This window comes from Scyliorhinus canicula, chromosome 2 (genome assembly GCF_902713615.1).
Source record: "Scyliorhinus canicula chromosome 2, sScyCan1.1, whole genome shotgun sequence".
Taxonomy (NCBI): domain Eukaryota; kingdom Metazoa; phylum Chordata; class Chondrichthyes; order Carcharhiniformes; family Scyliorhinidae; genus Scyliorhinus; species Scyliorhinus canicula.
The window spans coordinates 3367033-3393057 of NC_052147.1; the positions used below are offsets into that span (position 1 = coordinate 3367033).

The following is a 26025-nucleotide window of genomic DNA, read 5'->3' on the forward strand; positions in this document are numbered from 1 at the left end:
ACTGACTGTATCTCTACTGATGTTAATCCAGCTCCCTCACACTGTCACTCAGTAACCCCTCTCCCCCAGCACCCTGTGTTACTGACTGTATCTCTACTGATGTTAATCCAGCTCCCTCACACTGTCACTCAGTAACCCCTCTCCCCCCAGCACCCTGTGTTACTGACTGTATCTCTACTGATGTTAATCCAGCTCCCTCACACTGTCACTCAGTAACCCCTCTCCCCCAGCTCCCTCACACTGTCACTCAGTAACCCCTCTCCCCCAGCTCCCTCACACTGTCACTCCATCAGCCCCGATAATAGTCTCCTGTTATTATTTAACTGAAATGATTGATGAACCAATACAAACAGACACAGAGGTAAAGCCCCATGGTGACAGTGCGAGACTATACCGTGTTTGAGAATAGTGAGTCAGTACAGCAGGGGGTGAGGACCTGTACTCTACCTGGTACTGTGTGATGTGACTCACTCCATCCGTCAGTGACTGCCTCACTGTGCAATGGGCTGCCTGAAGCATCTTCAACCTGCTCTGTAAACTGGTCAGACACTCCAGGGCCCGGGGGTCAATCACCCCCCCAGACGCATCCTCCTGGCCCAGCCGACTGCTCTGCTTGCTCAGCTCCTGGCTCAGTCTCTCAAGGATCGCGACCAGCAGCTGGAACACACAATAATCAAACATGTCAGCTTCCTCAACACCAGAACCCGTTACCAACCATCACTCAAGCAGGTTCAATCCCCTGAGCTTAAACCCAGACTGTTCGACCAACAGCCACGGCGAGCTGTATGTCTCCTGCAGACACCAGAGTTCGCAATCTGGGCTGACATGCCCAGCACAGTAGGAGGGGGGGCACCACCCCATCACAGAGGCATCGTTCTGCCAGAGGGTTACGACAGAGGAGGTATCGCACTGCCAGAGGGTCACGACAGAGGAGGTGTCACACTGCCAGAGGGTCACGACAGAGGAGGTGTCACACTGCCAGAGGGTCACGACAGAGGAGGTGTCACACTGCCAGAGGAGATGTCGTACTGGCAGAGGGTAATGGCGGAGGAGGTGTGGCACTGCCAGAGGGCAACAACAGAGGAGATGTCGCATTGCCAGAGGAGGTGTCGCATTGCCAGAGGAGGTGTCGCACTGCCAGAGGAGGTGTCACACTGCCAGAGGAGATGTCGCACTGGCAGAGGGTAATGGCGGAGGAGGTGTCGCACTGCCAGAGGAGGTGTGGCACTGCCAGAGGGCAACAACAGAGGAGATGTCGCACTGCCAGAGGAGGTGTGGCACTGCCAGAGGGCAACAACAGAGGAGATGTCGCACTGCCAGAGGAGGTGTCACACTGCCAGAGGAGATGTCACACTGCCAGAGGGCAACAACAGAGGAGATGTCGCACTGGCAGAGGCTCACAATAGAGGGGGCGACACCCCGTAAGAGCATTACGACAGAGGGGTCCCCATTCCACCAGGGGGTCACGAGAGAGGGGGAACGTCACAAAGTGCTTTATAATCCACCTTTTTGATGTGGAGATGCCGGCGTTGGACTGGGGTGAGCACAGTAAGAAGTCTGACAACAACAGGTTAAAGTCCAACAGGTTTGTTTCAAACACGAGCTTTCGGAGCGCAGCTCCTTCCTCAGGTGAATCTTTTTATTGAAGTGTAGTCACTGCTGCAATGTAGGAAACACAGCGGACAATTTACAGAGGAAGATCCCACAAAATAGAATCAGTTTGTGGATCAGGTCTCAGTATCACTGCCCTCAGCCAAGACAGACTCACTCCCAGCACTCTCTTATTCTCCGTTTCAACTCAAATTAGATTCCAGCCTTTTGATTCTCTCCATCATTTGCGGTAGAAATGTGATCACTGTTACCTGGAGATGTTGTAGCTGCTTTCCCGCCGCATCAATGTGTACTGAGCAGTAAGAGGACATTCCCTCCTCCACAACATCGAACCACTGACTGATCCAGAGGATGGAATCCTGCCAGGAACTCTCCAGTCTGAACCACTCATCCTGATTGATGTCCCCCTGAGAATAGGTAAACATACTCAACAAAATGCACAGCTTCCAGAACACACCACCAAAGGTACAATTGTTCGAGAAAAAAAAAAAAGAGTACAAATCCCTCCTCACTGTCCCCATCAAACACTCCCAGGACAGGTACAGCACAGGGTTAGATACAGAGTAAAGCTCCCTCTACACTGTCCCCATCAAACACTCCCAGGACAGGTACAGCTCGGGGTTAGATACAGAGTAAAGCTCCCTCTACACTGTCCCCATCAAACACTCCAAGGACAGGTACAGCACGGGGTTAGATACAGAGTAAAGCTCCCTTTACACTGTCCCCATCAAACACTCCAGGGCAGGTACAGCACGGGGTTAGATACAGAGTAAAGCTCCCTCTACACTGTCCCCATCAAACACTCCCAGGGCAGGTATAGCACGGGGTTAGATACAGAGTAAAGCTCCCTCTACACTGTCCCCATCAAACACTCACAGGACAGGTGCAGCACGGGGTTAGATACAGAGTAAAGCTCCCTCTACACTGTCCCCATCAAACACTCCCAGGACAGCTACAGCACGGGGTTAGATACAGAGTAAAGCTCCCTCTACACTGTCCCCATCAAACACTCCCAGGACAGGTACAGCACAGGGTTAGATACAGAGTAAAGCTCCCTCTACACTGTCCCCATCAAACACTCCCAGGACAGGTACAGCACGGGGTTAGATACAGAGTAAAGCTCCCTCTACACTGTCCCCATCAAACACTCCCAGGATAGCAACAGCACGGGGTTAGATACAGAGTAAAGCTCCCTCTACACTGTCCCCATCAAACACTCCCAGGACAGGTACAGCACGGGGTTAGATACAGAGTAAAGCTCCCTCTACACTGTCCCCATCAAACACTCCCAGGACAGCTACAGCACGGGGTTAGATACAGAGTAAAGCTCCCTCTACACTGTCCCCATCAAACACTCCCAGGACAGGTGCAGCACGGGGTTAGATACAGAGTAAAGCTCCCACTACACTGTCCCCATCAAACACTCCCAGGACAGGTACAGCACGGGGTTAGATACAGAGTAAAGCTCCCTCTACACTGTCCCCATCAAACACTCCCAGGACAGCTACAGCACGGGGTTAGATACAGAGTAAAGCTCCCTCTACACTGTCCCCATCAAACACTCCCAGGACAGGTACAGCACAGGGTTAGATACAGAGTAAAGCTCCCTCTACACTGTCCCCATCAAACACTCCCAGGACAGGTACAGCATGGGGTTAGATACAGAGTAAAGCTCCCTCTACACTGTCCCCATCAAACACTCCCAGGACAGGTACAGCACGGGGTTAGATACAGAGTAAAGCTCCCTCTACACTGTCCCCATCAAACACTCCCAGGACAGGTACAGCACGGGGTTAGATACAGAGTAAAGCTCCCTCTACACTGTCCCCATCAAACACTCCAGGGCAGGTACAGCACGGGGTTAGATACAGAGTAAAGCTCCCTCTACACTGTCCCCATCAAACACTCCCAGGACAGCTACAGCACGGGGTTAGATACAGAGTAAAGCTCCCTCTACACTGTCCCCATCAAACACTCCCAGGACAGGTACAGCACGGGGTTAGATACAGAGTAAAGCTCCCTCTACACTGTCCCCATCAAACACTCCCAGGACAGGTACAGCAAGGGGTTAGATACAGAGTAAAGCTCCCTTTACACTGTCCCCATCAAACACTCCCAGGACAGGTACAGCACGGGGTTAGATACAGAGTAAAGCTCCCTCTACACTGTCCCCATCAAACACTCCCAGGACAGGTACAGCACGGGGTTAGATACAGAGTAAAGCTCCCTCTACACTGTCCCCATCAAACACTCCCAGGACAGGTACAGCACGGAGTTAGATACAGAGTAAAGCTCCCTCTACACTGTCTCCATCAAACACTCCCAGGACAGGTACAGCACGGGGTTAGATACAGAGTAAAGCTCCCTCTACACTGTCTCCATCAAACACTCCCAGGACAGGTACAGCACGGGGTTAGATACAGAGTAAAGCTCCCTCTACACTGTCCCCATTAAACTCTACCATGGCAGCTGCTGCATGTTACAGGAAGAGTCGGGGTAAAGTGGAAATTTATGAGTATGTTCCCAGGAATGGAGTATTCTACCTTAAACAAAAGATTAAATTCCCCTCAGCCACCTCTCCCTGTGCAGCGATCTCAGATCCCACTCTCCCTGCGCAGTGATCTCAGATCCCACTCTCCCTGCGCAGTGATCTCAGATCCCACCTCTCCCTGCGCAGTGAATTCAGATCCCACCTCTCCCTGCGCAGTGATCTCAGATCCCACCTCTCCCTGTGCAGTGATCTCAGATCCCACCTCTCCCTGCGCAGTGATCTCAGATCCCACTCTCCCTGCGCAGTGATCTCAGATCCCACTCTCCCTGCGCAGTGATCTCAGATCCCACCTCTCCCTGTGCAGTGATCTCAGATCCCACTCTCCCTGCGCAGTGATCTCAGATCCCACCTCTCCCTGCGCAGTGATCTCAGATCCCACTCTCCCTGCACAGTGAATTCAGATCCCACCTCTCCCTGCGCAGTGATCTCAGATCCCACCTCTCCCGGCGCAGTGATCTCAGATCCCACCTCTCCCTGCTCAGCGATCTCAGATCCCACTCTCCCTGCGCAGTGATCTCAGATCCCACCTCTCCCTGCGCAGTGATCTCAGATCCCACCTACCCCTGCGCAGCGATCTCAGATCCCACCTCCCCCTGCGCAGTGATCTCAGATCCCACTCTCCCTGCGCAGTGAATTCAGATCCCACTCTCCCTGCGCAGTGAATTCAGATCCCACTCTCCCTGCGCAGTGATCTCAGATCCCACCTCTCCCTGCCTCGTGATTGTGGCAGTCTCTTGGACCAGCTCTCGGAGTTTGGTAATCCACGTGTTCAGTTCCTCTGCTGCCTGTGGTGACGTTGAGGAGGTTCCGTGGGCACGGTGGAGACTCCCAGCTGTGACTGACACCTGGAAAAACACCATGGACACGTCAAAGAACAGGAAGACTCGATGGACCGAATGGCCTTGACTGCATTGTGAGATTCTATCCCTTTGCGTCCTTGAGCAATCTCAGGACATTTCAAAGTGCTGCCCTACAAATGAAGGTTTTAACTGTCGGGCCAGGTGCAATCTCGGAAAAGTAGAAGTCACGTTTCTCACAGCGAGCTCCACAAACAAGAGTGATAATATTTTAGTGACCTGGATTGAGGAATAGATATGGAGGTGAGCTCACTTGCCCCCTGTGTGTGTCAAATGTGTGCAATAGGATCCTGTGCACAAACTCTACAGTGCTGCCTGGTTAATGTCTCAGCCCTCAGCACCGTCTGTGCTTACGTTCCTGGACTGGGATTTGAACCCACAAACTCCCGACTCCCACACACGCCCTGTAAAATCAACACGCCCACCACTTTCTATACCAGCTGCACAGATTCAGGAACCCCTGAAATGAATCATGGGTCCCAAAATCTCCACCTAAAGATCGACCCTCGGGAAGCATTGGGCTGCAAATAATGTGGTGAGAGGTGAGTAAACTGAGAGTTCAGTTGGGAGGCTAGATAGAACCTGGTGGCTCCAGACCCCCCCCCCCTGGTGTGGGACCGCAGAGGCTGCAAAGATTGCTCTCGAGATCCATCCGTGAGCACACAGCTCCCTCTGTTGTCGAGCTGTAGTAAAAGCATTTTACACATCATTCCACTCAGTTCCCCAGGTCTGCTCACAGTCACAGCCAGGCTGGACACGGAGGAGGAGGAATATTGATGGAGAATTAAAGGAACTGCTCCATTCGCAGGAGGGTCTATCAGCTTAGGGCGTCGATTTAAGATCATTCATAAAAGAACGAGGAGAGAGATGTCAAAGCGTTTTGGCCGGTGCTCACCAGCTCACACACAGGGACTGAAGATAATCAGTCGAGTTCATAAAGTGGCTCATTTGTAATAATAATAATCTTTATTAGTGTCACAAGTAGGCTGACATTAACACTGCAATGAAGTTACTGTGGAAAGCCCCTAGTCGCCACATTCCGGCGCCTGTTCGGGTACACAGAGGGAGAATTCAGAATGTCCAAATTACCTAACAGCACATCTATCGGGACTTGTGGGAGGAAACCGGAGCACCCGGAGGAAACCCACGCAGACACGGGGAGAACGTGCAGACTCCGCACAGACAGTGACCCAAGCCGAGAATCGAACCAGGGACCCTGGCGCTGTGAAGAAAAAGTGCTAACCACTGTGCTACCGTGCCGCCCACTTTACACTTGCTAGAAGTGAGGTACATTCACCACAGACACTGGTTCTCTGCAAATAAATAGAATACGCTCAAGCCTTGCACCTTTTCTGAATAGCCCGGGGGTTCAGGGAGCCTATTAATCTCCATTGATTTCCCCACGGCAACGCCTCCAGCAGAGTCAACTTGTTAACCAATCAGAACCCGATTTCTCCTGCAGAACAAATCATTGTGATTGTCTGAAATTGACATTCTTTGTCCTGATGAGTGAAGATGAAAAACTTCAGCGACGTGTGAAATTTCAGCAAAATCCAGGAAGATGTGACAACGTTTTATTTAATGCAGTGTGTTTTGATTGGGCTGCACTGCCTGGGAGGGGACTGATCTAAAAGTAACTTTAAAAAGAGAACTGGATCAATATTTGATGGGGAATATCTGCACAATAGTGGGCGAGAGCAGGCGATTGATTAGATAGCTCAAGCAGAGTGGGTTGGATGGCCTCCATATACAGATTCTTGGATTGCCCCTTACAGTACGTTTTAACATTTCAACCCCTGTGCAGACCAGGCCTGTAGCCAAGATGTTCAATTTGGTAAGTGAGCAGGAATAATCTTAAAATGGCCTGAAATGCTAACTCAGTTGTTCCCTCCAGGGAACGCTGCTGCCCAGGCTGCGGAGCATTCCTCCTCTTCAGAGTTCAGATTTTCAGCATCCACAGTAATCTGGCTTTCCAGTTCCGTGCCAAATGAAGAAAAGGTTTGGGTGAGTGAGTATTGTGTACATTGGCTCGGTGCCTCGATATCCCCGACTGAACCCAAATGGACGCACGTGGAAAGCGGCAGATCGTAGATCACGCTTGGCAGGCAGAGCAGACTTCACTCCCTGACCCTCCACACTCAGGAATCTGGGCTGGATTTAAAAACAGCAGCAACTGACTTGCATTTCTGTAGCACCTTCAACGTCCTAAAACTTCCCAAGGCACACGCACAGCAACGAAACCCGAATAAACTCCGCCAATCCAGTGGGCGGCTGAGGGAAATTCCGCGGATGTATTGAAGAGGAAACCCACACGAGGGAGAAAGGAATTGAGGGACCTGTTGATGGAGACAGATGAAGAGGGGTGGGGTGGAGCATGGCCCAGATGGGCTGAATGGCCTGATTCGGTGCCGTAAATACTCTGTCAAATGCTGACACCATCCTCAAAAGTAGATATTACAACCGGTGATCAGAATCTGAGTCAAAAAGGTAAGTGCTGAAAAGCATCTTCAAAGCAGAGAGAGACACAGAGAGACACAGAGAGACACAGAGAGACACAGAGAGACACACACGGGGCAGCACGGTAGCATGGTGGTTAGCATAAATGCTTCACAGCTCCAGGGTCCCAGGTTCGATTCCCGGCTGGGTCACTGTCTGTGCGGAGTCTGCACATCCTCCCCGTGTCTGCGTGGGTTTCCTCCAGGTGCTCCGGTTTCCTCCCACAGTCCAAAGATGTGCGGGTTTGGTGGATTGGCCATGCTAAATTGCCCTGAGTGTCCTAAAAAAAAGTAAGGTTAAGGGGGGGGTTGTTGGGGGTATAGGGTGGATACGTGGGTTTGAGTAGGGTGATCATTGCTCGGCACAACATTGAGGGCCGAAGGGCCTGTTCGTGCTGTACTGTTCTATGTTCTGTGTTTCAGGAGGGAATTCCAGAGTTTCGGATCCAGGCAGTTCAACACACAGCCACCAATAGTGAAGCAATTAAAATCAGGAATGTTCAAGAGGCCGGAAATAAAGGAGCGCAGAGATCCCGGAGAGATTCACGATAGAAAGAGATTATAGAGAGATAGCGAGACCATGAAGGTTCCTTTTTTAAAACGATTCTTTCACAGGGTGTGGGTATCTTAGTCTCCAACAGCACGTATTGCTCAGCCCTAATTGCCCTAGAGAAGATGGTGGTGGTGAGTTACAGTCCATACAGGTTCATCAATTCAGAAGATAATAATATTGGGGCAGCACGGTGGCCTAGTGGTTAGCACTGCTGCCTCACGGCGCCGAGGTCCCAGGTTCGATCCCGGCTCTGGGTCACTGTCCGTGCGGAGTTTGCACATTCTCCCCATGTCTGCGTGGGTTTCGCCCCCACAACCCAAAGATGTGCAGGATAGGGGGATTGGCCACGCTAAATTGCCCCTTAATTGGAAAAAATGAATTGGGTACTCTAAATTTTAAAAAAAGATAATAATAATCTTTATTATTGTCACAAGTAGGCTTACATTAACACTGCAATGAAGTTACTGTGAAAATCCCCTCGTCGCCACATTCCGGCGCCTGTTCGGGTACACAGAGGGAGAATTCAGAATGTCCAATTCACCTAACAGCACGTCTTTCGGGACTTGTGGGAGGGAACCGGAGCACCCGGAGGAAACCCACGCAGACACGGGGAGGACGTGCAGACTCCGCACAGACAGTGACCCAAGCCGGGAGTCGAACCTGGGACCCTGGCGCTGTGATGCAACAGTGCTAACCAGTGAGCAGAAATAGGCCATTTAGCCCATCAAGTCTGCTCTGTCATATGATCGTGGCTGATCTCATCCTGGCCTTAACTCCTCTTTCCTGCCCGTTCTCAATACCAATTAAAAATCTGTCGAACTCCTCCTTAAATTTACTCACTGTCCCAGCACCCACCACACTCTGCAGAAACAAATCCTACAGATTCACAACCCTTTGGGAGAAGTAGTTTCTCCTCAAATCTGCTACCCCTTATTCTAAGATTTTGACCTCTTGTTCCATGGTGTAGGTACACCCACTGTGCTGTTAGGGAGGGAGTTCCAGGATGTTGCCCCAGCGATAGTGAAGGAACGGCCGATATATTTCCAAGTCGGGGTGGTGAGGGGCTCGGAGGGGAACCTCCAGGTGGGTGGGGGTCCCAGGTATCTGCTGCTCGTCCTTCTAGATGGTAGCAGATTTGAAAGAAAAGAATGTGAATTTCAACACCGAGCAGTTAACTGTGACTGAGGCGATGATGGTGTCCCCATACACAGCAGCTGATGGGTGAATGGGACTTGGTGCTTGCGAGGATAGGGACAGCAGAATTTCAGACGAGCTCGAGGTTAAGGAGGGCAGCAGTAGGGAGTCTGGAAAGAGTTTAAGGGTGACAAAGGCACGGGTGAGGGTTTCAGTAGCCGATCAGCTGAGACAGGGTTGCAGACAAGTGATATTATTTTTTTTTATTTAAATAATTTTTATTCAAGTTTTTCAACAACAAATTTTCTCCCCACAGTTAAAGTAGACAAGGTGTGGTTCTACACCGAAAGAAGAAAACTCCCCCCCCACCCCCGTACCTTCACCCCCCCACCCCGTACCTTCCACCCCCCCACCCCCGTACCTTCACCCCCCCACCCCTGCACCTTCACCCCCCGTACCTTCATCCCCCCCACCCCCGCACCTTCACCCCCCCGTACCTTCATCCCCCCCACCCCCGCACCTTCACCCCCCCGTACCTTCATCCCCCCCACCCCCGTACCTTCACCCCCCCACCCCTGTACCTTCACCCCCCTGTACCTTCATCCCCCCCACCCCTGTACCTTCACCCCCCCGTACCTTCATCCCCCCCACCCCCGTACCTTCATCCCCCCCACCCCTGTACCTTCACCCCCCTGTACCTTCATCCCCCCCACCCACGTACCTTCACCCCCCCACCCCCGTACCTTCACCCCCCCACCCCGTACCTTCACCCCCCCACCCCCGTACCTTCACCCCCCCACCCCGTACCTTCACCCCCCCCACCCCGTACCTTCCACCCCCCCCACCCCATACCTTCATCCCCCCACCCCCGCACCTTCACCCCCCGTACCTTCATCCCCCCCACCCCCGTACCTTCACCCCCCCGTACCTTCATCCCCCCCACCCCCGTACCTTCACCCCCCCACCCCCGTACCTTCCACCCCCCCACCCCGTACCTTCACCCCCCCACCCCCGTACCTTCACCCCCCCCACCCCCGTACCTTCATCCCCGCACCCCCGTACCTTCATCCCCCCCACCCCCGTACCTTCCACCCCCCCACCCCGTACCTTCCACCCCCCCACCCCATACCTTCACCCCCCCACCCCATACCTTCATCCCCCCACCCCCGCACCTTCACCCCCCGTACCTTCATCCCCCCCCACCCCCGTACCTTCACCCCCCCGTACCTTCATCCCCCCCACCCCTGTACCTTCACCCCCCCACCCCCGTACCTTCATCCCCCCCACCCCCGTACCTTCATCCCCCCCACCCCCGTACCTTCATCCCCCCCACCCCCGTACCTTCACCCCCCCACCCCCGTACCTTCCACCCCCCCACCCCCGTACCTTCCACCCCCCCCCACCCCCGTACCTTCCACCCCCCCCACCCCCGTACCTTCCACCCCCCCCACCCCCGTACCTTCCACCCCCCCCACCCCCGTACCTTCCACCCCCCCCCACCCCCGTACCTTCCACCCCCCCCCACCCCCGTACCTTCCACCCCCCCCCCCCCCCCCGTACCTTCCCCCCCCCCCCCACCCCCGTACCTTCCACCCCCCCCACCCCCGTACCTTCACCCCCCCACCCCCCCCGGGTTGCTGCTGAGACTGACCACCCTCTACCCCTTCGCCAGGAAATCGAGAAAGGGCTGCCACCGCCGAAAGAACCCCTGTACCGACCCCCTCAGGGCAAACTTCATCCTCTCCAACTTGATGAACCCGGCCATGTCGTTGCCCCAGGCCTCCACACTCGGGGGCCGCGTATCCCTCCACTGTAACAGAATCCTGCGCCGGGCTACTAGAGACGCAAAGGCCAGAATGCCGGCCTCTCTCACCTCCTGCACTCCCGGTTCCGAAGCTACCCCAAAGATCGCGAGCCCCCAGCCCGGCCTGACCCTAGACCCGACCACTTCCGACAAAATCCCCGCCACCCCCTTCCAAAACCCCTCCAAGGCCGGACATGCCCTTGGGCAGCACGGTAGCATAGCGGTTAGCACAATCGCTTCGCAACTCCAGGGTCCCAGGTTCGATTCCCGGCTTGGGTCACTGTCTGTGTGGAGTCTGCACGTCCTCCCCGTGTGTGCGTGGGTTTCCTCCGGGTGCTCCGGTTTCCTCCCACAGTCCAAAGATGTGCAGGTTAGGTGGATTGGCCATGATAAATTGCCCTTAGTGTCCAAAATTGCCCTTAGTGTTGGGTGGGGTTACTGGGTTATGGGGATAGGGTGGAGGTGTTAACCTTGGGCAGGGTGCTCTTTCCAAGAGCCGGTGCAGACTCGATGGGCCGAATGGCCTCCTTCTGCACGGTAAATTCTATGATCAAAACATATGGGTGTGGTTCGCTGGGCCCCCCCGAACACCTCCCACACCTGGACAAGTGATATTACTGAGGTGGAGGTGGGCAGTCTGAAGGCTCGAAGGACATGGAATGGCAAACTCAGAATCAAATGGGATAGGCCCAGGTGGTGAATGGTTTGGTTAGGCCGGAATGCAGGGGGGTATTTGCAAGCCATCCAGACCCATCAGAATGTAGGCCTTCCGCACAGAAATGTCATCCATTCAAATTGCTTTCATGGTGATGTGAAGCACTAACCTGCGAACCCAAGCCTTGTCGAAGAGAATCTTCCAGAAGCCTCCGGCGCCTCTCCGTTTCTCGCTGGAGGTGCTGCCAGGTCATGGTCAGCTGATCTCCATCGGTGGGCACCTGGGTCGGAACCCTCGCTTCTGCTGGCTTCCCATTCCCGAGCAGGACAGTGTCTCTGTGTCACAAACAGATACGGTTACACAGAAACAAATCCTCCCTCTGTGCCCCCACCCACTCACACCCACCCCCCCTCCCTTCTCTTGGGAGTCCACTCCTCCCCTCTCCTCCATCACCTCAGCCTCTTTGCATCATGTGATGTACGCCCAGACTGTGACATGGCAGTTTGTTCGATGTTGGGGAATATGATCCAGTCCCATCTTCGCTCCAGTGAACGTGAATTACACCAGTTCTACAGCACAAAAGCAGGCCATTCAGCCCGACTGCTCTGTGCTAGTACATATGTTCCCCATGAGCCTCTTCCTGTGTCTATTAATCTCACCCAGTCAGCTTCTCCTCATCTTCCTCCCACATGTGATTATCCAGCTTCTCCTTAAATATAATAATACCATTCACCTCAACTACTCCCTGTGGGAGGGAGTCCCACATTCTCCACACTCCCCGTAGGGGCAAGTCCCACATTCTCCACACTCCCCGTAGGGGCAAGTCCCACATTCTCCCCCACTCCCCATGGGAGCGAGTCCCACATTCTCCCCACTCCCTGTGGGAGCGAGTCCCACATTCTCCCCACTCCCCGTGGGAGCGAGTCCCACATTCTCCCCGATCGCCGTGGGAGCGAGTCCTACATTCTCCCCACTCCCTGTGGGAGCGAGTCCCACATTCTCCCCACTCCCCGTGGGAGCGAGTCCCACATTCTCCCCGATCGCCGTGGGAGCGAGTCCTACATTCTCCCCGCTCGCCGTGGGAGCGAGTCCCACATTCTCCCCACTCCCCGTGGGAGCGAGTCCCACATTCTCTCCATTCCCCGTGCGAGCGAGTCCCACATTCTCCCTACTCCCCTGTGGGAGCGAGTCCCACATTCTCCCCCACTCCCTGTGGGAGCGAGTCCCACCTTCTCCCCACTCCCCGTGGCAGCGATTCCCACCTTCTCCCCACTCCCTGTAGGAGCGAGTCCCACCTTCTCCCCACTCCCCGTGGGAGCGAGTCCCACATTCTCCCCACTCCCCGTGGGAGCGAGTCCCACATTCACCCCATTCCCTGTGAGAGCGAGTCCCACATTCTCCCCACTCCCCGTGGGAGCGAGTCCCACATTCTCCCCACTCCCTGTGGGAGCGAGTCCCACATTCTCCCCACTCCCCGTGGGAGCGAGTCCCACATTCTCCCCACACTCCGGGTAAAGAAGTTTCAATTCCCTTTTGGGTGATTTACTGACCACATCATGGGCGGGATTCTGCACAAATCGTCGGGGCGGGAAAAAAACGGCGCAAACCCTGGCGGGAATCACTCCGGCGTCGAGCCGCCCCAATGGTGCGGAGCTCTCCGTTCCTTCGGGGGCTAAGACGGTGCCGGAGTGGTTTGTGCCACGCCGGCCGGTGGGATGGGGCTTGGTGTCACGCCAACCGGCGCCGAAGGGCCTCTGCTGGCCGGCCGCGAGTTGGCGCATGCGCGGAATCGGCAGCGTCTGGCGTCATCGCCGTGTCGGCCATTGTGGATCTGTACATGGCTGACGCGGAGGAATAGTGAGCCCCCACGGCACAGGCCCGCCCTCGGATCAATGGGCTCCGATCATGGGCCAGGCCACCGTGGGGGCACCCCCGGGGCCAGATTGCCACCCCCAACCCCCCACCCCAAGGACCCCAGAGGCCACCCACGGAGCTGGGTCTCACCGGTAGGAACCAACCTTGATTTACGCCAGCGGAACCCTCGTTAAACGGGCATAACTTTGGCCCATCGCAGCCCGGAGACCCTGGGACCCATTGAGCCGTGCCGGTGTCCGACATTCTCCAAGACGGGCGGCTCGATTCACGCCGGGGCGATTTCTGGGGGGCCGGAGAATTCGGAGGGCGGCGGGGGCGGGATTCATGCTGACCCCCGGCGATTCTCCGACCCGGTGGTGGTCGGAGAATCCTGCCCAAGATCTATTTCTCCTGTTTTGGTCTCCCCACAAGCGAAAACATCCATCATTTTTCAATTTGAAGAAGTTCTGTTAGGCCCAGCCCCTACCCTCGATCTCCCTTTCTGGGAAGAGATCCCAGATTACCCGCGGCAGAGTCACTAGATTCAGACACCCCCAGGGCAATGGTGCCTCCCTGAAATACGGACTGTTTCGAGCTGCCCTCCCCCTGTATCAGGGAATCCCCCCCAGTGACTGACAGCCCATAAACTCCCAGAAACCCCGATCCTCTCTCTCCCTTTGCAATGTGGCGCGGGTGTCGCGAGTGAGGATGGCAGTGATGACCCATCCCTCTCACCAGCTGCACAGAGGTCTCTGATTCAGCCCCCACTTCCTGCTACTCACTGGCAAGGGACCATCCAGAGAGAGTTTCCATCCCGCACTATCTCTTGACCCCCACACAGACTGGGATGGAGATACAAAGAAGAGGAAATGATGGTCCAGCTCTCCACAGTCTGGTCAAATCCACATCTGGAGGAGCTGAGTTTAGTTTTGGGCACTACATCTCAAGAAGGATGTTATTGGAGAGAGGGGGGGTGGGGGGGGCGCGGGGGGGGGGGGGGGGGGGGGGGGAGAGGGGGTGGGTGGGTGGGGGGAGGGGGGGGAGAGAGGGGGTGGGGGGGGGGTGGGTGGGGGGGGGGGGGGGGGGGCAGTGCAGATTCACCAGAATGAGACCCGGTGCCAAAATATTCAGTTACAAAGACAGGTTGCACAGACAAGCCTTGTATCAAAATATAATGAATAGCAGAATCTGCCGGAAACCACAGCAGGTCTGGCAGCATCTGTGGAGACAGAAACTGAGTTAAGGTTTCGAATCCAATGGGACTCTGTGAACTAGCCTGTGTTGTACTGAATTCACAGTATCAGATTTAGAGGTGACATAATTGAGGTGTTGAAGATGGGTAAAGGATTTGACTGGCTCGAGTAGGAGCGGAGATTCCAGAACAAGGGGCAAAACCTAGAAATGGGAGCTAGGGTGATTCAGACGTGATGTTTGGGAACAGTTCCCCACACTCACGGAGGGAGGGGAACTCTGGGACTCGCTCCCCAATAAAGTTGTTGAGGCTGAGGGTCATTCTGAAGTGTCAAAGGGGAGACGGAGGGATTTTTGTTCGGGGAAGGTATTAAAGGTTATGGAACCAAGACAGAAATCGAGACAACAGATCATCCGTCATTTACAGAATTGGAGAGAAGGGACAATGTAACAGGATTGATGGGCTGAAAGGCCTTCTGTCCCTACAGCCTGGATTCTGGACAGTTCCTGGGGCTGTGTTCAGACCTAGCCCCTTGCCCACGTCTCCAGAATTTCCTACTTGGCTGAATCCGGATCAGATGATTAAAGAAAGAGGATAGGTGACCTCACGCTGACCCTCTCGCCCTCCATTTCCTTCCTGGACATCTTCAGACCCAACAAACTACTACTCGGGAGTAGGATTGGAGCAGAGTGGAGGACCTTTCAACAGTCCCACTGAGACACGCGAGCTACACTTCTTAAAGATACAGTCCAGGCCTCCCCAGCAGAACCCTCGGAATAGGAGAACATACACACACCTTTCTGATCAGAGGCCAATAGATCAATAACAAACTCCCAACCTGGGCCCAGTGAGACAGGTATTGTACTGGGGGGGTATCTGGACACAGGCTGGGCTGGGCTGGGCTGGGGTTACCTGGACACGGGCTGGGCTGGGACCTGGTTACGGGCTGGGGGTTACCTGGTTACGGGCTGGGGGTTACCTGGTTACGGGCTGGGCTGGGCTGGGGGTTACCTGGATACGGGCTGGGCTGGGGGTTACCTGGTTACGGGCTGGGGGTTACCTGGTTACGGGCTGGGCTGGGGGTTACCTGGTTACGGGCTGGGGGTTACCTGGTTACGGGCTGGGCTGGGGGTTACCTGGTTATGGGCTGGGCTGGGGGTTACCTGGTTACGGGCTGGGCTGGGGGTTACCTGGTTACGGACTGGGCTGGGCTGGGGGTTACCTGGTTATGGACTGGGCTGGGCTGGGGGTTACCTGGTTACGGACTGGGCTGGGCTGGGGGTTACCTGGTTACGGGCAAGGGGGGTTACCTGGTTACGGGCTGGGCTGGGCTGGGGGTTACCTGGTTACGGGCTGGGCTGGGCTGGGGGTTACCTGGTTACGGGCTGGGCTGGGATCTGGTTACGGGCTGGGGATTACCTGGTTACGGGCTGGGGATTACCTGGTTACGGGCTGGGGGGGTTACCTGGTTACGGGCTGGGCTGGGCTGGGGGTTACCTGGTTACGGACTGGGCTGGGCTGGGGGTTACCTGGTTACGGACTGGGCTGGGCTGGGGGTTACCTGGTTACGGACTGGGCTGGGCTGGGGGTTACCTGGTTACGGGCTGGGCTGGGGGTTACCTGGTTACGGGCTGGGGGGGTTACCTGGTTACGAGCTGGGGGGGGTTACCTGGTTACGGGCTGGGGGGGTTACCTGGATACGGGCTGGGCTGGGCTGGGCTGGGGTTACCTGGTCACGGGTCAGGCTGGGGGTTACCTGGTTACGGGCTGGGGGGGTTACCTGGTTACGGGCTGGGCTGGGGTTACCTGGTCACGGGTCAGGCTGGGGGTTACCTGGTTACGGGCTGGGGGGGTTACCTGGTTACGGGCTGGGCGGTTACCTGGTTACGGGCTGGGCTGGGCTGGGGGTTACCTGGTTACGGGCTGGGGGGGTTACCTGGTTACGGGCTGGGCTGGGCTGGGGGTTACCTGGTTACGGACTGGGCTGGGCTGGGGGTTACCTGGTTACGGACTGGGCTGGGCTGGGGGTTACCTGGTTACGGACTGGGCTGGGCTGGGGGTTACCTGGTTACGGACTGGGCTGGGCTGGGGGTTACCTGGTTACGGGCTGGGCTGGGGGTTACCTGGTTACGGGCTGGGGGGGTTACCTGGTTACGGGCTGGGGGGGTTACCTGGATACGGGCTGGGCTGGGCTGGGCTGGGGTTACCTGGTCACGGGTCAGGCTGGGGGTTACCTGGTTACGGGCTGGGGGGGTTACCTGGTTACGGGCTGGGCTGGGGTTACCTGGTCACGGGTCAGGCTGGGGGTTACCTGGTTACGGGCTGGGGGGGTTACCTGGTTACGGGCTGGGCGGTTACCTGGTTACGGGCTGGGGGGGGGTTACCTGGTTACGGGCTGGGGGGTTACCTGGTTACGGGCTGGGGGGTTACCTGGTTACGGGCTGGGGGTTACCTGGTTACGGGCTGGGCTGGGGGTTACCTGGTTACGGGCTGGGCTGGGGGTTACCTGGTTACGGGCTGGGCTGGGGGTTACCTGGTTACGGGCTGGGCTGGGGGTTACCTGGTTACGGGCTGGGCTGGGGGTTACCTGGTTACGGGCTGGGCTGGGGGTTACCTGGTTACGGGCTGGGCTGGGGGTTACCTGGTTACGGGCTGGGGGTTACCTGGTTACGGGCTGGGGGTTACCTGGTTACGGGCTGGGGGGGTTACCTGGTTACGGGCTGGGGGGGGGTTACCTGGGTACGGGCTGGGGGGGTTACCTGGTTACGGGCTGGGGGGGTTACCTGGTTACGGGCTGGGGGGGTTACCTGGTTACGGGCTGGGGGGTTACCTGGTTACGGGCTGGGGGTTACCTGGTTACAGGTTGGGGGGGTTACCTGGTTACGGGCTGGGGGTTACCTGGTTACAGGCTGGGGGGGGTTACCTGGTTACGGGCTGGGGGTTACCTGGTTACAGGCTGGGGGGGGTTACCTGGTTACGGGCTGGGGGGGGGTTACCTGGTTACGGGCTGGGGGGGGGTTACCTGGTTACGGGCTGGGGGGGTTACCTGGTTACGGGCTGTGCTGGGGGTTACCTGTTTACGGGCTGGGGGGGGGGGTTACCTGGTTACGGGCTGGGGGGGGGTTACCTGGTTACGGGCTGGGCTGGGCTGGGGGTTACCTGGTTACGGGCTGGGGGTTACCTGGTTACGGGCTGGGCTGTCCCTTGCTCCTGGTTCTGGGTCCACTGTTCCATCTTGTCCGCGTGCTGTGCAATGTACTCGGTGAGGTCCCTGTGTTCCATGAGCTCTGCCTCCAGCTCCTGCAGATCACACAGAAATAAATCAGTGCGCGGGGAAAGGCAGAGAAAATGCTGCAAACATTCGAGTCCTGATATGGTCAACTGATTTTTAATCAGTCAAATCTGCAGGTTCCTCGCTCCCAGAATCAGATTCATCTACTTTGCGAAGCTGAAATCAAACCCTCCCGTCTGTGAGCTCCGTTATAACCCCAGTAAAGTGGCTGCCGTCATCAACACAGTTCACCAAGAGGTAAACAGCACTGCCAACAAACTAACCATCCAGACCCTGAACTCTCTAACCCTGTGTGTAATCTACAGTGAAAACCTTCTCTGACCTCACTCCCTCACAGATACTAGTCACTGGGCAACATTCTCAATGCAGCAGCAAAGTCACACATTCAACAGCAACTCAGACACTTCAGCAATTCGTCCAGGTCAAAGGGCAGAGTGTAGTTTATAATACATCACACTACTGACCCCCCCCCCCCCACCCCGGCAGCAAGACACCCCCTCCCTCCCTCCTCATCACCCCGACACCCCCTCCCTCCCCGTCACCCCGACACCCCCTCCCTCCTGGTCACCCCGACACCCCCTCCCTCCCGGTCACCCCCTCCCTCTTGGTCACCCCGACACCCCCTCCCTCCCCGACACCCCCTCCCTCCCCGTCACCCCGACGCCCCCTCCCTCCTGGTGACCCCGACACCCCCTCCCTCCTGGTGACCCCGACACCCCCTCCCTCCCCGACACCCCCTCCCTCCTGGTCACCCCGACACCCCCTCCGTCCTCGTCACCCCGACACCCCCTCCCCTCCTCGTCACCCTGACACCCCCTCCCTCCTGGTGACCCTGACACCCCCTCCCTCCTGGTCACCCTGACACCCCCTCCCTCCTCGTCACCCTGACAACCCCTCCCTCCTCGTCACCCTGACACCCCCTCCCTCCTGGTCACCCTGACACCCCCTCCCTCCCCGACACCCCGACACCCCCTCCCTCCCGGTCACCCCCTCCCTCCTGGTCACCATGGCAGTGAAACACCCCCTCACAGTTTATCTTTATCTACCCTGTCTTTTCCTGTTACTGTCTTGAAGACTTTGATCAGATCACCCTGTAACCGTCTAAATTCTAAAACCTAAATTGTGTAATCTCTCCACAAAACAACTTAACCCCTGAAGTCGCGGTATCATTTTCACACAGCTACGTCGCACTCCCTCCAAAATATCCTTCCTAAGATGCGGTGCCCAGATCGCATCGAATCAGGGTTTTATAAAGCTGCAGCGTAACGTCTGCAACCTTATCTTCCAGCCCTCTCCATATAAAGGCCACAATTCCATTCGCCCTGAGTACTTTCTGCACATGTTCCTGGCATTTTAACGATCTATACACCTGAACCCCACCCCCCTTCCAGGTCTTTTGGACATCCACTGAATCTAACTTTATACCATGTAGAAAGTTCTCTGCTCTATCCTTTCTTGGCCCAGAAACACTTGCTAACATAGAAATCCACCTGCTACATTCACCCAGTCTGTCAATATCTCCTTGGAATTTTCTGCTACCTTCTGTCTACAATGCCGCCTAACTTTATATCATCAGCAAACGTGGATATAAAACTTTCTGCGTCATCGCCCAAGTCGTTGATGAATAATGTGAACAGTTGAGGCCCCCAACACAAATCCCTGTGGTATTGCCCAGATCACATCCCTCGCTGAAGGGCTCCCCAGCGGCATGGCCCTCTCCCCAGCGGCATGGCCCTCTCCCCAGCGGCATGGCCCTCTCCCCAGCGGCATGGCCCTCTCCCCAGCGGCATGGCCCTCTCCCCAGCGGCATGGCGCTCTCCCCAGCGGCATGGCCCTCTCCCCAGCGGCATGGCCCTCTCCCCAGCGGCATGGCCCTCTCCCCAGCGGCATGGCCCTCTCCCCAGCGGCATGGCCCTCTCCCCAGCGGCATGGCCCTCTCCCCAGCGGCATGGCCCTCTCCCCAGCGGCATGGCCCTCTCCCCAGCGGCATGGCCCTCTCCCCAGCGGCATGGCCCTCTCCCCAGCGGCATGGCCCTCTCCCCAGCGGCATGGCCCTCTCCCCAGCGGCATGGCCCTCTCCCCAGCGGCATGGCCCTCTCCCCAGCGGCATGGCCCTCTCCCCAGCGGCATGGCCCTCTCCCCAGCGGCATGGCCCTCTCCCCAGCGGCATGGCCCTCTCCCCAGCGGCATGGCCCTCTCCCCAGCGGCATGGCCCTCTCCCCAGCGGCATGGCCCTCTCCCCAGCGGCATGGCCCTCTCCCCAGCGGCATGGCCCTCTCCCCAGCGGCATGGCCCTCTCCCCAGCAGCATGGCCCTCTCCCCAGCAGCATGGCCCTCTCCCCAGCAGCATGGCCCTCTCCCCAGCAGCATGGCCCTCTCCCCAGCAGCATGGCCCTCTCCCCAGCAGCATGGCCCTCTCCCCAGCGGCATGGCCCTCTCCCCAGCGGCATGGCCCTCTCCCCAGCGGCATGGCCCTCTCCCCAGCGGCATGGCCCTCTCCCCAGCGGCATGGCCCTCTCCCCAGCGGCATGGTCCTCTCCCCAGCGGCATGGCCCTCTCCCCAGCGGCATGGCCCTCTCCCCAGCGGCATGGCCCTCTCCCCAGCGGCATGGCCCTCTCCCCAGCGGCATGGCCCTCTCCCCAGCGGCTTGGCGCTCTCCCCAGCAGCATGGCGCTCTCCCCAGCAGCATGGCGCTCTCCCCAGCAGCATGGCGCTCTCCCCAGCAGCATGGCGCTCTCCCCAGCAGCATGGCGCTCTCCCCAGCAGCATGGCGCTCTCCCCAGCAGCTTGGCGCTCTCCCCAGCAGCTTGGCGCTCTCCCCAGCAGCTTGGCGCTCTCCCCAGCAGCTTGGCGCTCTCCCCAGCAGCATGGCGCTCTCCCCAGCGGCATGGCGCTCTCCCCAGCGGCATGGCCCTCTCCCCAGCGGCATGGCCCTCTCCCCAGCGGCATTGCCCTCTCCCCAGCGGCATTGCCCTCTCCCCAGCAGCATGGCCCTCTCCCCAGCGGCATTGCCCTCTCCCCAGCGGCATTGCCCTCTCCCCAGCAGCATGGGGCTCTCCCCAGCAGCATGGCCCTCTCCCCAGCAGCATGGCCCTCTCCCCAGCAGCATGGCTCTCTCCCCAGCAGCATGGCTCTCTCCCCAGCAGCATGGCTCTCTCCCCAGCAGCATGGCTCTCTCCCCAGCAGCATGGCCCTCTCCCCAGCAGCATGGCCCTCTCCCCAGCAGCATGGCCCTCTCCCCAGCAGCATGGCGCTCTCCCCAGCAGCATGGCGCTCTCCCCAGCAGCATGGCGCTCTCCCCAGCAGCATGGCGCTCTCCCCAGCAGCATGGCGCTCTCCCCAGCGGCATTGCCCTCTCCCCAGCGGCATTGCCCTCTCCCCAGCGGCATTGCCCTCTCCCCAGCAGCATGGCGCTCTCCCCAGCAGCATGGCCCTCTCCCCAGCAGCATGGCCCTCTCCCCAGCAGCATGGCGCTCTCCCCAGCAGCATGGCCCTCTCCCCAGCAGCCTGGCCCTCTCCCCAGCAGCCTGGCCCTCTCCCCAGCAGCCTGGCCCTCTCCCCAGCAGCCTGGCCCTCTCCCCAGCAGCATGGCGCTCTCCCCAGCAGCATGGCGCTCTCCCCAGCAGCATGGGGCTCTCCCCAGCAGCATGGCGCTCTCCCCAGCAGCATGGCCCTCTCCCCAGCAGCATGGCGCTCTCCCCAGCAGCATGGCCCTCTCCCCAGCAGCATGGCGCTCTCCCCAGCAGCATGGCCCTCTCCCCAGCAGCATGGCCCTCTCCCCAGCAGCATGGCCCTCTCCCCAGCAGCATGGCCCTCTCCCCAGCAGCATGGCCCTCTCCCCAGCAGCATGGCGCTCTCCCCAGCAGCATGGCCCTCTCCCCAGCAGCATGGCCCTCTCCCCAGCAGCATGGCGCTCTCCCCAGCAGCATGGCGCTCTCCCCAGCAGCATGGCGCTCTCCCCAGCAGCATGGCGCTCTCCCCAGCAGCTTGGCGCTCTCCCCAGCAGCTTGGCGCTCTCCCCAGCAGCTTGGCGCTCTCCCCAGCAGCTTGGCGCTCTCCCCAGCAGCATGGCGCTCTCCCCAGCGGCATGGCGCTCTCCCCAGCGGCATGGCCCTCTCCCCCAGCGGCATGGCCCTCTCCCCAGCGGCATTGCCCTCTCCCCAGCGGCATGGCGCTCTCCCCAGCAGCTTGGCGCTCTCCCCAGCCCCCAGCAGCATGGCGCTCTCCCCAGCGGCATGGCGCTCTCCCCAGCGGCATGGCGCTCTCCCCAGCGGCATGGCCCTCTCCCCAGCGGCATGGCCCTCTCCCCAGCGGCATTGCCCTCTCCCCAGCGGCATTGCCCTCTCCCCAGCGGCATTGCCCTCTCCCCAGCGGCATTGCCCTCTCCCCAGCGGCATTGCCCTCTCCCCAGCGGCATTGCCCTCTCCCCAGCGGCATTGCCCTCTCCCCAGCAGCATGGCCCTCTCCCCAGCAGCATGGCCCTCTCCCCAGCAGCATGGCCCTCTCCCAGCAGCATGGCTCTCTCCCCAGCAGCATGGCTCTCTCCCCAGCGGCATGGCCCTCTCCCCAGCAGCATGGCCCTCTCCCCAGCAGCATGGCGCTCTCCCCAGCAGCATGGCGCTCTCCCCAGCAGCATGGCGCTCTCCCCAGCAGCATGGCGCTCTCCCCAGCAGCATGGCGCTCTCCCCAGCAGCATGGCGCTCTCCCCAGCGGCATTGCCCTCTCCCCAGCGGCATTGCCCTCTCCCCAGCGGCATTGCCCTCTCCCCAGCGGCATTGCCCTCTCCCCAGCAGCATGGCGCTCTCCCCAGCAGCATGGCGCTCTCCCCAGCAGCATGGCCCTCTCCCCAGCAGCATGGCCCTCTCCCCAGCAGCATGGCGCTCTCCCCAGCAGCATGGCCCTCTCCCCAGCAGCCTGGCCCTCTCCCCAGCAGCCTGGCCCTCTCCCCAGCAGCCTGGCCCTCTCCCCAGCAGCCTGGCCCTCTCCCCAGCAGCCTGGCCCTCTCCCCAGCAGCATGGGGCTCTCCCCAGCAGCATGGGGCTCTCCCCAGCAGCATGGGGCTCTCCCCAGCAGCATGGCGCTCTCCCCAGCAGCATGGCCCTCTCCCCAGCAGCATGGCCCTCTCCCCAGCAGCATGGCGCTCTCCCCAGCAGCATGGCCCTCTCCCCAGCAGCATGGCCCTCTCCCCAGCAGCATGGTGCTCTCTCGGTATCCACTCCCTGACACTGTCCTGGTGTTGACCCAGACTCCCCGACAGCACAGCACCCTCCTCATTGCCAATCTATCTCGTGGCACGGTGCCCCCTCACTGGTGAGCTCAAAACAGGACGCTGCCCCCTTGCCGGCAACCCCCAGCGATGATCCAGGTACTCCCTCACCCTCCACCCCTGCTGACCTCGACTCCACCCCCCCCCCCCCCCCCCGCGGCACAACGCCCCCTCCCTGCCGAGTCCCGGCAACGTGGCTACCCCTCGCTAACGAGCCGCCGGCAGCACAGCGCCCCACCTCCCCTCGCCAACGCAGTGCCCCCTCGCTGATGGGCTCCCGGGGGCACAATGGTCTCTTTCGATTTTCTGTGACAATATTGTATTTACGTCTCCTAATTCTGCACACTCTGAGCAGCAGCACCATCTTCTCTCCACGTCCCCTATCAAAACACTCTCAACATTTTGAAGACCTTTATCAGGCCACTCCCACTCTGCTGTCGAGATAAACCTGTTCAATCGTTCTTGTAAGTTGTGATTTGCCAATACTGCTGTAACACTCCTAAATCATTGAGCATTGTCTCCACATTCTTTGTATTATATTGATGGGGAGTAGCTACCTTCTGTTGCTGGAGCCTGGCCTGTCCCGACAGTTTGGGCTTTGACAGTGGGTAAGGCTGGCAGACCAGTGGGCAGCGGAAGGCATGAGGTCCCATCGGCCGGTGTTTTCCCCTTGGCATGTACCCCCTGTGTCGAGTAAACAAACAGTTAGCTTTGACCACATATACAATCCGGAGAATCATCAAATATTGCGTGAAGTAGGATATTGAACAAACTCCCTGGTCTTTGGTATCCTTACACTGCTTATAACATCTCGATTTCACTTTCAGAATCTCCCCCCCCCATTATAGAACAGTACAGGAGGCCATTCAGCCCATCAGCTCCTTGAAGGAACTGTGCAAGTTAGTCACACTTCCCTCCCTTTCTTCGTATCCCCTGTAAACCTTTCCTGTAACAATATTTACCCAATTCTCCGTCGATAGTTCCTATTGAATCTGCTTCTTCTGCAGCATTTTCCAAACCACAATAACTCGCTGCTTAAAGAACAATCAGCACGTCAATTAATCACCTTCTTTCGGTGTCTGCTTACTGACCCTCTCACTACTGAAGATCATTCCTCCTTATTTACTCTGCAGAAACCACTCGTCATTCTGAATATCTCCACTAAATCTGCCTTTGATCTTCTCTGCTTTAAGGGGACCGGCCTCAGCTTCTCCAGTCTCTCCACACATCTGAAGCCCCTCATCCCTGGTCCCATCCTCGTAAATCCCCTCTGGACCCTGCTCCAAGGCCTTGACGTCCTTTTCATAGAATTTACAGCGCAGAAGGAGGCCATTCGGCCCATCGAGTCTGCACCGGCTCCTGGAAAGAGGACCCTACCCAAGCCCACACCGCCACCCTATCCCCATAACCCAGTAACCCCACCCAACACTAAGGGCAATTTTGGACACTAAGGGCCAATCATGGCCAATCCACCTAAACTGCACATCTTTGGACTGTGGGAGGAAACCGGAGCACCCGGAGGAAACCCACGCAGACACGGGGAGAACGTGCAGACTCCGCACAGGCAGTGACCCAAGCCGGAATCCTCCCTGAGGTGTGGTGGCCAGAAATGCACAAAACATTCCACCTGAGGCATAACCCACAATTTATAGAGGTTCTGCATACCTTCCTTACTTTTGTACTCTAGTTATTTCTAAAGCCGGATTAAATGGGGGGGTGGGGGCGCAGGGGGAGAGTGTGCATGGGCTATGGGATGAGGTTAAATGGGTGGGTCAACTCCAGCATGGGCTGAGGTGTGGGGGGGGGGGGGGGGGGGGGGTTTACAGAATCGGGTGGACTAACTGTCTTTGGCAATAAACGTAAAGGAAATATCCCAAGTATTAACCAGCTGTAATCAGGAATGGCAGCAGCCACTCAGCACCCATTTTGTAAACTAACCCCCAAAGTAATGGATCCACGGCTGTGATGTCAGCACCAGGGTAACCAATGGCAACAGCAGATTTCAATCATCCATTTATAAACTGATTGACCAAGAAAGAGGATTAGGGGATGGGAAGAATCCAGGAACCAATTAACGAGGCCATCAATGACTGCTTCTCAATTCAGCATCAGAGGAGACAATAGTCTCTTAATTGTATTGAGTGGTTTCCCAATGAATCACAGCCAATGGGTCACTTGGGAGCTTTCTCCAGGCTGCGGGATCCACTCTCACTGTTAACTTTTCTTTTCCAACTCTCGCTGCTGCAGGATGTACGTCAATATGGAATTGGGGAGGTAGGTGGAAGGATATGAGAACAGAGCGAGTCAATGTGACTGGGCTAGTTGAGGGTGAACGCTAACTAATTGTTCCCAATGCCGGTTTACATGTTGTAACTTCAAAGTGTATGAAGATGGGGAGTACTTTGCTGACACATCACAAACAGACAATGTGAGTCAGTACCAAGATTCAGGATAACTGGACATTGGGTCCACACTGGTGGTTGATTCAGACCTCAGAACTGTTAAATGGGTCACTTTCAAAAGGATCCTGAGGAACCAACAATTAGATCCTCCTTCACCTCCAAACATCCTAAAGCACCTCACAGCAATTAAGTGCTTTCAAAGTGTAATTTTTTCCAAATATTTATTGAGTAAAAATGATCAAACACCCAAAACGTGACTATAATTCTGGGCTCTGCTTCCCCTATCTGTGTAAATTAAGGTTTCGGGGGGGGGGAGGGGGTTACAGGGGGGGGGGGGAGGGGGTTACAGGGGGGGGGA

The 26025-nt window shown here is 57.5% G+C and overlaps 2 protein-coding genes across 2 annotated transcripts in view; one reads left to right on the forward strand and one right to left on the reverse strand.

Annotated features, from left to right (window-relative positions):
- LOC119962489 (nesprin-2-like) overlaps positions 1 to 23971 on the reverse strand; it is a 50298-nt gene extending 26327 nt beyond the window's left edge. The window contains exons 1-6 of the mRNA XM_038790434.1: positions 23823 to 23971; positions 17888 to 18006; positions 11830 to 11995; positions 4867 to 5007; positions 1863 to 2018; positions 448 to 657 (exon numbers count right to left, since the gene is read on the reverse strand). Coding sequence (XP_038646362.1) covers positions 448 to 657; positions 1863 to 2018; positions 4867 to 5007; positions 11830 to 11995; positions 17888 to 18006; positions 23823 to 23942 — 912 coding nt within the window. The 5' untranslated portion in view covers positions 23943 to 23971. The remainder of the gene's footprint in view (positions 1 to 447; positions 658 to 1862; positions 2019 to 4866; positions 5008 to 11829; positions 11996 to 17887; positions 18007 to 23822) is intronic.
- A 1554-nt stretch (positions 23972 to 25525) lies between these two features.
- The window catches only part of LOC119962490 (nesprin-2-like), a 27270-nt gene continuing 26770 nt past the window's right edge, over positions 25526 to 26025 (forward strand). Inside the window, exon 1 of the mRNA XM_038790435.1 lies at positions 25526 to 25539. Within this exon, the coding sequence (XP_038646363.1) occupies positions 25526 to 25539 (14 nt within the window). The remainder of the gene's footprint in view (positions 25540 to 26025) is intronic.